This window comes from Gekko japonicus, unplaced genomic scaffold (genome assembly GCF_001447785.1).
Source record: "Gekko japonicus isolate JY-2015 unplaced genomic scaffold, Gekko_japonicus_V1.1 scaffold2494, whole genome shotgun sequence".
Taxonomy (NCBI): domain Eukaryota; kingdom Metazoa; phylum Chordata; class Lepidosauria; order Squamata; family Gekkonidae; genus Gekko; species Gekko japonicus.
Genome location: NW_015170349.1, coordinates 245,621 through 260,446, shown reverse-complemented (window position 1 = coordinate 260,446; position 14,826 = coordinate 245,621). Strand labels below are relative to the sequence as shown.

The window sequence follows — 14,826 nt, the reverse complement described above, 5'->3', positions numbered from 1 at the left end:
CATTTTATCTACTCGCCAAAGCTTTCTAATCGCTCGCTGGCTGCTCACACCAGCGCGGGGCTTGAACCAATACAGTTTAGATGTTAAGACAGTGGGATATACCCACTGTGCCACCGCTCCCCCAATGTTTTCCCCCAACAACACAAAAACATGAGCGCAACAGGCTCTCTTTTAAACTATCCGGCTTGTATAACCACGCCCACTGTTGAGTTAAGAACCAATCATAACATTAACATAAAGACCAATGGGCTCAGCTCCCTCCAGAACCGTTCTTGGGTTCTGATTGGTCTACTGTGCAGAGTAGCCAATCAGAATGTGTACTTTACAATACCAGCCTTAGATTCCTGAGCAGACGAAGCTCAGACATGTATGCACAATACATAACAGTCGTTACTTGGAAGGGAGACTGCCAAGGAAGTCTCTGAAGAGGTTGACGACGGCAAAACCACCTCTGCTTCTCACTTGCCTTGAATGCCCCTTGCTGGGGCCATTGGCAGCACTTAACACACACGTGCATAGAGTATGAGATTGGGGCATTCACTCAAATATCAATATGCAAAGACACAACAGGACTGCCTGTTATCCAGGTAGTGGTGGCTACAAGCATGGACGGCTTCAAGCGGGAATTGGATAAACATACGGAGCAGAGGTCCATCAGTGGCTATTAGCCACAAGGTATAGACAGGTACTCTCAGTCTGGGTTAACGGATGCTTTGTATTCTTGGTGCTGGGGGGACAACAGTGGGAGGGCTTCTAATGTCCTGGCCCCACTGGTGGACCTCCTGGTGGCACTGGTATTTCTGGCCACTGTGTGACACAGAGTGTTGGACTGGATGGGCCTTTGGCCTGATCCAGCATTGGCTTCTCTTATGTTCTTAAGGAGGTTCACTGCAGCATCTCTACCCAAGTCTTTGGTCTCACCTCTCACGGAACTGGGACTCACACAGAGCCACAGTGGGGGCATTCGTACAAGTGGGTCCTCACACAGCTTGGGAAGGGGGGGGGGCACACCAGCAGAGCTTCTCCAATTTTAATCTGGACTGTAAACCTGGCTAAGCGAAGGGCAATGAAGGGGGGGGGGGTATAAACGCGACTGACTGGGAGATGCGCAAGTCGACTTCATAAAAAACAGTTCTTAAAGGTTCCACTGGACTCAAGCAAAGGGCTGCAAGGGGTAAATCAAAGTCTGAGTCCAGTGGCACCCTTAGGGTTTTGATGCGTTTCGCTCGCCGATGGAAACTAAATTCTGGTCTATGGGCGAGGAAAAGCACAAGGAAAGTCGTTCCCTAATGAAAACCCTGGGGGAAATATAGGGGGAAAATAACAATCCGGATGTCTTCTGCAACTCCACGCAGAGACTATTCGAGCGACGGCTCGTTGCAGGCGACGATCCGGGTGCGCCTGCGCAGCTTAGCGAATGAGGCCACGGAGAAGCGGACCGGACTGGCAGCTGCGCGCGCATCGCGCCACGCGCGGGCCTGACGCCAGAGCCGGCTGGCGCTTGCGCCGTCGCGCCTGTGAGGGCATAAAGCGGCCCTCCCGGCCCCCGCCGCCTCCGCCGCGCATGCGCCGCGAGACGGCTGGCCGGGGAGGCGATGGGCGCCGCGGCGGCCGAGGCGGACCGGACCCTCTTCGTGGGCAACCTGGACCCGCGCGTCACCGAGGAGCTCCTCTTCGAGCTCTTCCACCAGGTACGGCCCGGCATGGCCCGGGAGGGGGAAAGAGGAGGCGGCGGCGAGGCCGGGCCGCGCGCGGAAGGCCCTTCGCCGCCTTCGCCCGCGGAACTCCCGGCCACGGGACGCGGCTCTGCAATTGGGAGTCCACCTGGACGCGGGCGGCCGAAGGGCAGCGCCGAGGCTTCCGCGCCCGGCTTGATTGCCGCCCAGGAGCCCTGGCTGTGCCCCCTTCTAGGAACAGGACGCCGGGCTGGGGTGGAGAGGAGCCCTCCCCGGGCCTTAAGTTCTCTTTGGAAAGGGGTTAGAGGAATTCATGGCGGCGGCGGAGGAGGGGGCAGGCAATCCGTGCCTGCTTGCCAGGGGGCAGGATAAAGCCTCCCTGCACCAAGGGAGGGTACCTTTTCAATGCTTCCTCTAAGCCGTGGAGTCTTGTGAGTAAAAATCCTACTTTGTGAGCTACTGGCATTAAAGTTGTGAATGAGCGATTGGGCTGCTGCATCAATTAGTTTGCTCTGGAGCCCTCCTTCCTGAGCGAAGGCAAAAATGTGTGTTGTTGTTGTTGTTCAGTCGCACAGTTGAGTCCGACTCTTCGCGACCCCATGGGCCAGATTATGCCAGGCCTTCCAGTCTTCCACCGTCCTCTGAAGTTGGCTCAACTTCATGTCTGTTGCATCGATGACACTGTCTAACCATCTCATCCTTTGCCGTCCCCGTCTTCTTTGACCTTCAATCTCTCCCAGCATCAGGGTCTTCTCCAGGAAAGCGATGGCAAACCTAAATAGCATGATAAAAAGCAGAGACATCACCCTGCCAACAAAAGTCCGCATGGTCAAAGCAATGGTATTCCCAGTAGTCATGTATGGCTGCGAGAATTGGACCATAAGGAAAGCCGAGCATTGAAGAATAGATGCTTTTGAACTATGGTGCTGGAGAAGACTCTGGAGAGTCCCTTGGACTGCAAGGAGATAAAATCACTCGATACTAAAAGAAATCAACCCTGACTGTTCCCTGGAAGGCCAGAGACTGAAGCTGAAGCTCAAATACTTTGGCCACCAAATGAGAAGGGAGCCCTCCCTGGAGAAGACCCTGATGCTGGGAAAGACTGAAGGTCAAAGAAGAAGGGGACGGCAAAGGATGAGATGGTTAGACGGTATCATCGAAGCAACGAACATGAAATTGAGCAAACTCTGGAGGACGGTGGAAGACAGGAGGGCCTGGCGTGATCTGGTCCATGGGGTTGCGAAGAGTCGTACTCGACGTGTGTACTGAAACTACCTGTCCTGTGAAGCAGACAGTGGAAGATGGCTGTTTCCATTATGTCTCACTTGCAGTCTCCCCAGAGGCATTGGCTGGCTGCTCTTGGAGACAGGGCACTGGGCTAGATGGGCCAGCCTGGGCCTGATGCTCATGTGCTCTCTTTGTTAGCATTTATTTTTGCTTTATCTCTTTTGCTTTGTTCATACCCCGCCTTTCTCCCCAATGGAGACCCAAAGATGCTTACATCATTCTTTCCTCTGTTTTATCCTCACAGCAGCCCTGCGAGGTAGGCAAGGCTGAGAGCGTGTGACTGGCCCAGGGTCACCCAGTGAGCTTCCACGGCAGAGTGGGGATTTGAACCAGGTTCTCCCAAATCCTACTCTGGCACTCTGACCCCTGCGTCTTCTGACCAGTGTTCCCTCTAAGCTGAGTTAGTGTGAGCCAGCTCACCGTTTTTTAGCCTCCAGCTCACACTTGTTTTGTCTTAGCTCAGGAAGGAGGGCTCCAGAGCAAACTAATTTATGCAGTAGCCAAATCGCTCGCTCACAACTGCTTTTCCTTTCTTCTTTTAGGGGAGCCCAAAGTGCAGGGGGGTTGCCCTCTCCCAGTTTATCCTCAGAAGAACCGTGCGGAGTAAGTTAGACTGAGAATGAATAACTAGCTTTGGGTCGCCCCAGGAGCAGCCGAACTTGAGTTTTCCTTTGGTTCAGACATCACGCCCTCCCTCTCCATCATCCGAGAGAAGGACGATAGGAGGACCTGACCCTTGTCTCAGTTGTGTTGGCCATAACTGGGTCACCCCAGGAGCAGCCGAACTTGAGTTTTCCTTTGATTCAGACATCACGCCCTCTCCTCTTCCTCTCCGTCATCAGAGAGAAGGACGATAGGAGGACCTGACCCTTGTCTCAATTGTGTTGGCCATAACCTGGACACTGTACAAAGCCTGTGCTGGCAAGCGTCTGAGTGGTGAGGCTGATTTGGCATTGTAAACACTTGGATCCCTGTTTTCATTGTTGAAATTGGGATGTGTGCAGCCGTGGTGGGAGCCAGGTTTCCCCTTATTTGGGGAGGGGGCACCTGACATGAGTGGGGGAAGCTTTGCAGGGTGTGTTGGGCATTGTGCGTGGGACCACCCCAGTATTTGGCTATGTTAGTGGACCTCCTGGTGGCACCTGGGTTTTGGCCACTCTGTGACACAGGCTGTTGTATTAAAAGGGCCATCTGTCTGACCCAACACGGCTACTCTTATATTCTTACGAGCCAGTTTGGTGTTGTGGTTAGGAGCGCAGACTCTAATCTGGGAGAACTGGGTTTGATCCCTCACTCCTCCGCATGCAGCTGCTGGTGTGGCCTTGGGTCAGTCATAAGTTCTTTCAGAGCTTTTCTCTCGAGGGCAGTTCTTGAAAGAGCTCTCTCAGCCGCACCCACCTCACAGGGTGTGTCTGTTGTGTGGAGGGGAAGGGAAAGGAGATTGTAAGCCGCTCTGAGACTCCTTTGGGTAGTGAAGGGCAGGGTATAAATCCAACCTCCTCCTCCTCCTCTTCTTATCACCTTTCTGTCCGTTTCCCATGGATAAAACTGTGCTTCCTTCTGCTTGGAGTTGTAGCTTTATGAGAGCATGGAGTTTTCTGTCCTCCCTGTGCCCCCTTCAGGTGATGCCCTTTTACCCGTCTTGTCTGTTACAGCACCTCTTCTGCACCAGTGGGGAGGGCAGGACTGTTTTCTCCAGGTTTGGGGAGAAGGTTCATAAAACACCAAGCGTTGAGCACATTGACATTACCGTTAAGCTGTGATGGTCTGCCTCTGTTGCAAGCAGATCGTTGTCCTTTTCAGCACAGCTGCATGTGGCTAAATTTTTTTTTAGTTAATTCATTTATTCCCTGCCTTTCTCCCCAGTGGGGGACCCCTCACAGCTTGGCCTTCTTCTCTCCTCCATTTTATCCTCACAACAAACATGGTTGGTTAGGCTGAGAGAATGTGACTGGCCCAAGGTCACCCTGCAAGCTTCCATGGCACAGGTGAGGATTCGAACCCAGGTGTCCCAGATACTAGCCCAACATTCTTAACCACCACACCACACTGACTCTTTTTTTCTAATAGAAAGCTGTGTTTTCTTCCTTGGTTTGCAGGGAGGCCCGGTCATTAAAGTAAAGATCCCGAAGGACAGGGATGGGAAGCCAAAGATGTTTGCGTTCGTGAATTTCAAACACGAAGAGTCTGTCCCCTATGCCATGAGTCTGCTCAACGGGATCAAGCTTTTTGGAAGACCTCTCAAAATTCAGTTCCGATCAGGTATCCGTGGGATGTTTAAAGCAGCCTAGCCGAACTTGGCAAAGGGCAGGACTTGTTGTCTTGTGTTTAAAGTTGTGGTCTATGTATTAACAGTGTGTATTCTTATTTTTTTAAATGTATTTAAAATATTAGCCACCTTTCTTCCTTCTGGAGCTCAAGGTGGCTTACAAACATCGATAAAATGCATGGAGATCCCCCGCAAGCCCGATCTCATCAGATCTCGGAAGCTAAGCAGGGCCGGCCCTGTCAAGTACTTGGATGGGAGACCTCCAGAGGGTACCAGGGCCAAGAGGCCAGAGGCAGGCTCTCAAGCCACTTCTCTGAATGTCCTCCGTACCCCAGGAGGAGTCGCCAGAGGTCGCCGTGACTTCCAGGCACAGGGGCACATACACACAATGCAAAAATACCAAAGATAAAATACATTACCTCTCCCCTTAAAAAAAAAATAGAAATCACTTATTCAGGAATGCTACTAAACTTAACCAAATGCAGTCCTAAATAAATCCATCTTCAGTTTTTGCTGACTAGATCATCAGCTCTTGCATACTATGTGATTGTGCTGAAATGCACTCAAGGAGAAACGTTCTGGAATCGCTTGAGACAAAACAACCTGTTTTGGGGGAGGCTATCCCACCCTGTTTGCTTAGAAGCAAGAGAGAGCGAATTCTGAAATTCTCTGATGATAAAGAAATGCACTCCGTGCATGGCCCAGATCATTCTGTGTTACTCGAGTGGTTTCTGAACTGAACCTGAAGACTGAAGTAGGTTCCGGGGCTGAGCCCTGGTTTGCATTGAGCACGTGAGTAGCTCCCTGCAAACGGCCAGGTTTCGTCTCTTTGCAACACCCTTGTCACTGTTGCGCTGGGATTATTTAGGCGGTGTGTTGGGAATACTCAAGCTTTCTCACCTGAGGAGCCCTCGTTCCTCTGGCACACGATTGCAATTAACTGCCGGGCTTCCTGTCCGGCGGTGTTGCATCTCGATTGCATCTTCACCACTGGGTATTCCGGGCGGTTGCACACTTGTTTTGGAACTCTGTTGGTGCACTGTAGAGGATCTCTGGTGTGCTCCTTTCTGCAGCCAATTAAATTGTATGCCTTGGTTTCCATCAGCTCTTTCTTCATCAGGGCACGAGGAAACTTGTGTGAGATGGGTTTTCTTTAACGAGTGTCCGTCTTTAGGGAGTAGTCACGCCTCTCAGGATGGCAGCTCACCTTATTCCCAGCACGGGTCTGCTAATGGAAGCCCCTCCAGTGTGTCACAGTTGCCGCCCAGTTGCAACAGGTACGTGTGGGGGTTTTTTTGTGGGTACGATAAGCCGTTTTTGCATGCTGCGGCTGCCCTCTGCACAGGCTTCTGTGTGTGAGCCTCCTTTTCCTCCTTGACAGTTCTTCTGTGCCCGGAAGTGGGATGAAAATGACCTGAGAAATAACACAAGTGTGAGGAAAGAGGATGATTTTCTGTGGGCCAACGTAAAGGGGATTTTACAATGGCCCTTGGGAAACTTTGCTTCTCAAACAATGTATGGGTAGACAGATTGGTTTCCTTGGGGGGGGGGGAGCTGCGACCCCTTTTCAAAACCAGCTGAATCGACATGCAGATTTGAGACCTTCCTGACGCTGTTTGAGTAGAGTACCAAACTGCAGGAGTGTCGTCATTTTAAAGACTAGTAAATATATTGTGGCGGAAGCTCGCATAAGGCCGAGCCCACTTTATCCGATGCATGAAGAGGTGGACTCACGTGGGTGGAAGATGGGGGGAGGGAGGGGAGCAGAAAGAAAGGCCGTTACAAAATGAGACCACAAGGCAACTCTAGAGATCCATTTATGTTGCCATACGTGCATATATGAGTGATAATGGCATTTGAATTGTCTGGTTTTTCCATGTTTTTATATTACTGAAAGATGCTTTGGGGGCACTTTCGTAACAATGTAAAGGTAAAGGTTTCCCTTGCTCGAAAGCCAGTCGAATCCGACTCTAGGGTGCGGTGCTCATTTCCGTTTCCAAGCCGAAGAGCCAGCGCTGTCCGAAGAAGTTTCTGTGGTCATGTGGCTGGCATGACTAGACGCCGAGGCACACGGGACGCTGTTACCTTCCCACCAAAGCGGTACCTATTTATCTACTTGCAGTTTCTTGCTTTCGAGCGGCTAGGTTGGCAGGAGCTGAGACCAGAGACGGGAGCTCACTCTGTCACGCGGCACTCGGGTCTCGAACTGGTGAACTACAGACCTTCCGGTCTGTAGTTCAGCGTCTTAACCAGAAAATGCAAAATATAAAAATGAGCAGTACAAAAAACAAATGTTATTGGGCAATTAAATGTAACTGGGGATGGTTAAAAGGGTAAAAAGATTGACGCAGTTCATAAGAAGTACAAAGATGAAAAGTCGGAATTAAGTATAAAAAGCTAGTTGGAGATCTCCTCTCTTGGGTTTTTAGTTAGTAGTGGGTTCTTTACTTTCTCCCTTATATGTAGTTTTCCCTTTCCCTTTTTTCTGTTCTAGTTTTTGTAGTGTTTAAAAAATCAATAAAAAATCCCCTCCGGGGGCTTAAAAAAAAACCAAAAACACAAATGATGAAGTTGCTGATTCTTCAGGCTGCGACTGATTAACTAGTCCTTAAGGCTGTGACTGACTGACGTGGGAGCCCCTCCCTCGGTTGCTCCCCGAAAGGAGAGCCATCGTAGCAGAGAATTGAAACTGAAAACAGATTGTCATAGAATCACAAGGTAACGTTGGGAGACAGCTCGGACATTTGACCTAGTTAGAGTACACAGATGGATCCGAGGAGATTACTGGTTCTGCAGTTTCCATTCCACGTTTTGCGTGCAAAAGCAGTACTGATTTGTTTATGCTCGGACTTTTACCCTTCTTTCCTCTGCTCGGCTCGGTCTCCAAAGCGGAAGCAAACAGTCACTCCCTTACTTCCTTCTTTATTATAATACATACTTTATAGTTCATCATGCCAGCATTTGCCATGTGCCTCTCTCTGATTATTTTCAAAATAGTTCCCAGTTCTTTTCTGGCGGGATAGCAGCCCTGCACAGATACTTGTAAGATCCCAGTGTATCTTCAGCCATACACAGACTTTGATGGGTGGGACCTTCCTCCTTCCCTCCCCTGTTGCAACCCCCTTGAGCCTCCTGAAATTTTGTTCCTGGTTGTCAGCAGATCCTAAGGAACATAAGAACATCAGAAGAGCCATGCTGGATCAGACCAGTGAGGTCCATCTAATCCAGCATCCTGTCTCACACAATGGCCAACCAGTGATTCTGGAAGACCAATAACGGGGCACAGAGGCCAAGGCCTTCCCCTGATAAGAACCTAAGAAGAGCCCTGCTGGATCAGACAAGTGAGGGTCCATCTAGTCCAGCCTCCGGTCTCACACAGGGGCCAACCAGTTCCTCTGAGGACCAACGACAGGGCGTAGAGGCCGAGGCCTTCCACTGATGTTGCCTCCTGGCTCTGAGATTCAGAGGCTTAGGTTCCCCTCAGTCAAGTTTCAAGTTTAGTTTATTGTCTTAGCCATTGGCCATAACAACACAAAATAAATCAAAGCACATCAGTAACTTACAGTAAGTCCTAGACCCAGTCTTATCTTTTTCGCCGCCAGTGCAAACAAAGCCATTCTGCTAGTAACATGTGCATCAATATCAGAGAGCAAGAAAACGGTCAAATCCTGGTTCCCCTCAGTCACCATGGCTGGTAGCCGCTGATAGACCTCTCCTCCATGAATCTCTCTAATCCCCTCTTAAAGCTGTTTATTCTCGTGGCCATCACTGCACAGTGTAGGGGGCAGGAGAGGTGGTCTGCAGTGGGAGACAAGAATCGGCAGAAATTGGCAGCTCTTCTTACACAGATGGAAATGCCATTCCAAATGCCACCAGGTTGAATTTTCCTGACATGAATGGTGTGGATGGGTGAAGCTCGATGGCTCACTGTCACGCAGGAAACCTGCCCCTGTATGCCCTTGGACGCTCCAGCGGGACTGATTTGTGGCCTTTTGCTTAGTAGGTACGAGAGGAGTGTGGAATGCGTGCAGGCGGTGCAGAGGTCCTTCTCGTCTCCCGATAACCTCCAGCGGCAAGTATTGGTGAGAGCGCTTTGTAACTACAGGAACCGTTAAATCAGCAGCCAGGGGGCACGTGGGAGGGAGGGGGCATCGGGCCAGAGCCGCCGGGAGCAGCTGAAGCTGGCAACGCTGGCGTTAAGAGGGTGCAGGGCTGCAAGGTCAGCCTTCCCCTGCTGTTGCTTGTTTATTTACATTCTCCCCGGGATTCAAGGCAGATTACCCAGAGTGAGCTCATACAGCGAACAAAAGGGGACGTTCAAGTAACCCAGGCCATGAGAATGTTAAAAGTCTGCAACCCCCAGAAAGACCTGAAGCATGGCATTAAGCATTCACAGTAACAGAAGGCAAAGACAAGTGTAGTAAACAGACTCACCACTGACAAATTGCCAAAATACTAAAGAATATGTAATAGAAAATAGCGAATGCAGAGTAGCCACATTAGAAGAAATACAAAATGTTAAACAATGAAGATCTTGTGTCATAATACACTACAATAGAGAAATACACAGAATAATGGAGAAGTGATATAGTAATGCAACATTGTGTCCGGATTATGCACCCCCGAAAATGGCCCTTTCGGGGTGCTGCGGGCTGATTCAGATTCTGCCATTAGACAGAAAGTGAAGAGGACCTAAAGAGCCTCTTGCTCAGGGTAAAAGAGGGAGAGCGCAAAAGTGGGCTTGAAGCTCAACATCAAAAAAACTAAGATCATGGCATCCGGCCCCATCACTCCTTGGCAAATAGAAGGGGAAGTCGCGTTCCTGGAACGAACATGAAGTTGAGCAAACTTCAGAGGACGGCGGATGACCGGAAGGCCTGGCGTGGTCTGGTCCATGGGGTCGCGAAGAGTCGGACTCGACTGTGCGACTGAACAACAACAACAACACACATTTTTGCCTTCGCTCAGGAAGGAGGGCTCCAGAGCAAACTAATTGATGCAGCAGCCCAATCGCTCATTCACAACTTTAATGCCAGTAGCTCACAAAGTAGGATTTTTACTCACAAGACTCCACGGTTTAGAGGAAGCATTGAAAAGGTACCCTCCCTTGGTGCAGGGAGGCTTTATCCTGCCCCCTGGCAAGCAGGCATGGATTGCCTTCCCACTCCTCCTCCTCCGCCATGAATTCCTCTAATCCCTTTCCAAAGAGAACTTAAGGACGGGCCTCCTGGACCTGCCCCGGGGAGGGCTCCTCTCCACTCCAGCCCGGTGTCCTGTACCTAGAAGGGGGCACAGCCAGTGCTCCTGGGGGGCAATCAAGCCGGGTGCGGAAGCCTCGGCACTGCCCTTCGGCCCCGGGCGATCAGAGACAGGCAGGCCGCCCGCGTCCAGGTGGACTCCCAATTGCAGAGCCGCGTCTCGTGGCCGGGGGTTCCGCAGGCGAACGCGGCGAAGGGCCTTCCGCCGAATTTCGGCGGCAATTCGGCCCCATTATATCCTATGGGCCATTGACGTCAATGGCGAAAACATAGGATATATTCTGGGGCCTGGAGGGGAGGGGTTTTAGGGAGAGGCTCCAAACTCGCCGGGTAGCTGCTGGAGTCTCTCTCCAAGATACCCATAAAGTTTCAAGAACATTGGACCAGGGGGTCCAATTCTACGGGCCCCCAAACAGGTTGCCCCCATTCCCTCCATTGTTCTCTATGGTGGGGGAAGATTTCCTGCATCCCGTAAGTGTGTTTCCAGGCCCTGGGTGTTAGGGAATTGCATCTTCTGCTACCATATTCTTTTAAAATAAAAATTATTGTGGGACATTTTTCTACACCAAGATACATTAGAATCTTGCTTGGGGTATAAATATGTCCAGCCCTGACTTGGATGGCCCAGGCTAGCCCGATCTCGTCAGATCCCGGAATCTAAGCAGGGTCAGCCCCAGTCGGTGTTGGGATGGGAGACCGCCAAAGAATACCTGGGATGTGATGCAGAGGCAGGCAATCGCAACCCTTAGAGGAAGCATTGAAAAGGTACCCTCCCTTGGTGCAGGGAGGCTTTATCCTGCCCCCTGCCAAGCAGGCATGGATTGCCTTCCCACTCCTCCGCCATGAATTCCTCTAACCCCTTTCCAAAGAGAACTTAAGGACGGGCCTCCTGGACCTGCCCCGGGGAGGGCTCCTCTCCACTCCAGCCCGGTGTCCTGTACCTAGAAGGGGGCACAGCCAGTGCTCCTGGGGGGCAATCAAGCCGGGTGCGGAAGCCTCGGCACTGCCCTTCGGCCCCGGGCGATCAGAGACAGGCAGGCCGCCCGCGTCCAGGTGGACTCCCAATTGCAGAGCCGCGTCTCGTGGCCGGGGGTTCCGCAGGCGAACGCGGCGAAGGGCCTTCCGCCGAATTTCGGCGGCAATTCGGCCCCATTATATCCTATGGGCCATTGACGTCAATGGCGAAAACATAGGATATATTCTGGGGCCTGGAGGGGAGGGGTTTTAGGGAGAGGCTCCAAACTCGCCGGGTAGCTGCTGGAGTCTCTCTCCAAGATACCCATAAAGTTTCAAGAACATTGGACCAGGGGGTCCAATTCTACGGGCCCCCAAACAGGTTGCCCCCATTCCCTCCATTGTTCTCTATGGTGGGGGAAGATTTCCTGCATCCCGTAAGTGTGTTTCCAGGCCCTGGGTGTTAGGGAATTGCATCTTCTGCTACCATATTCTTTTAAAATAAAAATTATTGTGGGACATTTTTCTACACCAAGATACATTAGAATCTTGCTTGGGGTATAAATATGTCCAGCCCTGACTTGGATGGCCCAGGCTAGCCCGATCTCGTCAGATCCCGGAATCTAAGCAGGGTCAGCCCCAGTCGGTGTTGGGATGGGAGACCGCCAAAGAATACCTGGGATGTGATGCAGAGGCAGGCAATCGCAACCCACTTCGGAACGTCTCTTGGTGGAAAGCCATACGGTGTCACCGTAAATTGGCTGCATCTTGAGGGCAAAAAATAAAACACGTCCTAGGGGTACAGTTTAAGTTTTTTGAAATGGCCGCCAAACCAAAAAGGTGAGCGTCACAAAGGGGATCTTCTGTTCTGACAGTGGATCATGAAATCATAGAATGTGAAAGTGGGAAGGGACCTTGCAGGTCATCTAGTCCGACCCCCTGCACTCTGCAGGAGCAGAGCCGAAAGAGAGCCCTACAACATACCCGAAAGACGGTTGTCCAGCCTCCACTTGAAAACGTCCAGTGAAGGAGCCTCCACCACCTCCCAAGGCAGACTGTTCCACTGTTCAACCACTCGTACAGTTAGGAAGTTGCTCCCGATATTTAGCCGGTATCAACTCCCTTGTAATTTCCACCCATTAGATCTAGTCTTGCAATCCGGAGCAAGAGAGAATAGATCCACTCCATCTTCTACAGGGCAGCCCTTCAAATATTTAGAGACTGCAATCATGTCCCCTCAAAGCCTTCTCTTTCTTAGGCTAAACATACCCAATTCTTTCAGCCTTTCCTCATAAGTGAAGACACTGGGGGTTGATCACTTCAGCTTTGTTCAGCTGCTGTGTCTGTAATCCACTCTGGCGTGCAGCCTTTCGGCAACTTGCCTAAGCTTAGTGCTTCATGGAAGGGACAGGAGGGGCCTTGTCGAGGGTGCGGCCTGTCTCTTGCTGAGCCGAGCTGTGCAGGAGCTGGTGCCGCCTGGGTTGCCAGACGACCGGCTGAATGCCCCTTCCTAACGCGAGCGCTTCTCCTTCCAGATGAGCAGCGTGGCGTGGCAGCAGTCGCAGTACAGCGGAAGGCACGGCTCTCCGCATTCGGAGCCGTCGGGCTTCGCCTCACCCGGGCACCAGCCGAGTTACACCTTCAGCCCGTCGTCAGCCGCGCCGATGCCGTGGCGCCCAGAGGGGGTATCGGCCCAGCGCAAGGTCCGTGTCGGCTCCCACCCGTATCAGGCCGACAGCCGGCATTACAGCCGGGAGCATCCGCGGCTCAGCGACGGCGGGTCCGAGCATCATTTCCGGGGCGCCCGGGAGGAGTATTGCCATGACGACAGGAACTATGGAGGCTGGAGTCATGACTACGATAACCGGAGGGAGAGCGGCAGAGACGGCAAGTGGCGCCCCTCGCGTCACTAACTAGTATTCGGAGTGGATTTTTAAATAACTTCCCTTGGGAAAGTTTAGGTTCTTGTTTCCTTTGAAGAAGTAGATTTCCCCCCCCCCCCTTTACAGAAAGCTTGTAGACAGTAACTTCAGGAGTTACCTTTTAAAATCGTTTTTTTTACAAATATCAGCTGCAGTATGGTTTCGGGAGCGGTGGCTTTGTCACAATTGTATTAACCTGCCCCTCGGGATTTATTGGGGGGGGAGGGGGGGGAGGTGTGCCACACATTAAAAAAAGACAAATAAGAAAAAGGAATCATTGTACTTTTATAGTAAAAGAAAACCGCTCTGTCTGGTTGGCTATGTTTTGAAATTGATTTTTGGTATTTTTGTAGCCTGTGAACAGAGCGCTCGTCCACGGTGGTGCGGGTAGCGATTCTGTGACAGGGTTCCATGGAGCGAAACGCCCCATGGGCTGTCAAAATGCTGGAGTCAGTGTTTTCCTCTTGGAAGAAAATGTTGCTTTTGAACAGTTGTTGTATTAAAGAAAGATCTGGCTCGCTCAGAGAGGTGGGAGGAGTGGATTCCTCGGAGGACTTGCTAATCTGTCCTAGAGGAGGCATTTAACCATATTGCCAGCTGCTTTCTCGGAGCCCCTGGTCTTTTAAATCGAATGAGCCTGCAGTATCCTACAAGACGTCTTTCGACTAATGTAAATGATTTTTTAAAAAAAATCTCAGGAAATGACTGCATCCCTCTGTGCGTCCCTTTTCTGTATTTAAAATAAAAAGAACCTGTTTGTAAGACAAAGCGGAGAAATACGATCTTTATTTAAGGCAAAGCAGGAAGATGGTAAGTATTTTGTGGCCGTTTCCCTCCCCTCGCGAACAAGCATTTTGCTGTTTGCTCTGCATCCTAAGCGGAGTTACTCCAGTCTAAACAACTGTCCTGGCCCCACTGCTGGACCTCCTGATGGCACCTGGTATTTTTGGCCACTGTGTGACAAGAGTGTTGGACTAGATGGGCCGTTGGCCTGATCCAACATTGGCTTCTCTGATGTTCTTATGTTCTTGAACTCATTGAAGCCAATAGGTTTAGGCTGGAGTAACTTTTCTCACGATCGCACTGTTAGTTACACAGCGACGGCCTGACTTTGGAACTGATCTCTAGTCTGATCTAACTATAGGGCCAAGACCAGGATTTATGGGAACTCATTCTGCCCTGGGGTTTGTCCGTTGAATCAGAATGTGTGTGCATGTGTGTGTAAGTAACAACTACAATTTGTTGTCGAAGGTTTTCACGGCCGGAGTTCATTAGCTGTTGTAGATTTTCCAGTTTGTCTGGCCTATTTGTTTTAGGGCATGGTTTCCTGTCCTGAAAAACACAAAAGGCTCTACATCTGACAACAGCACTTACAGATAAGATTAGAATTTCAGCAGCCAATCCACATGCAAAAGGACCTCCTCAGGAAACAGGAAACCTCCTCAGGAAACAATCAATTT

At 51.0% G+C, this 14,826-nt stretch overlaps 1 protein-coding gene across 2 annotated transcripts; it reads left to right on the top strand.

The window, feature by feature from the left end:
- Positions 1–1,523: 1,523 nt before the first annotated feature.
- RBM7 (RNA binding motif protein 7) lies at positions 1,524–14,232 on the top strand. 2 transcript variants are annotated; one of them, XM_015418200.1, is made up of 5 exons: positions 1,524–1,691; positions 5,063–5,225; positions 6,407–6,509; positions 9,233–9,314; positions 12,980–14,232. In XM_015418200.1, exons 1-5 carry the CDS (start codon positions 1,596–1,598, stop codon positions 13,355–13,357), a joined length of 822 nt encoding a protein of 273 aa, XP_015273686.1. In that variant the 5' UTR covers positions 1,524–1,595; the 3' UTR covers positions 13,358–14,232. The 2 variants fall into 2 exon arrangements, with proteins under 2 accessions (XP_015273686.1, XP_015273687.1); XM_015418201.1 differs by having other exon boundaries at positions 1,526–1,691; positions 9,236–9,314; positions 12,980–14,230.
- Positions 14,233–14,826: the final 594 nt, after the last annotated feature.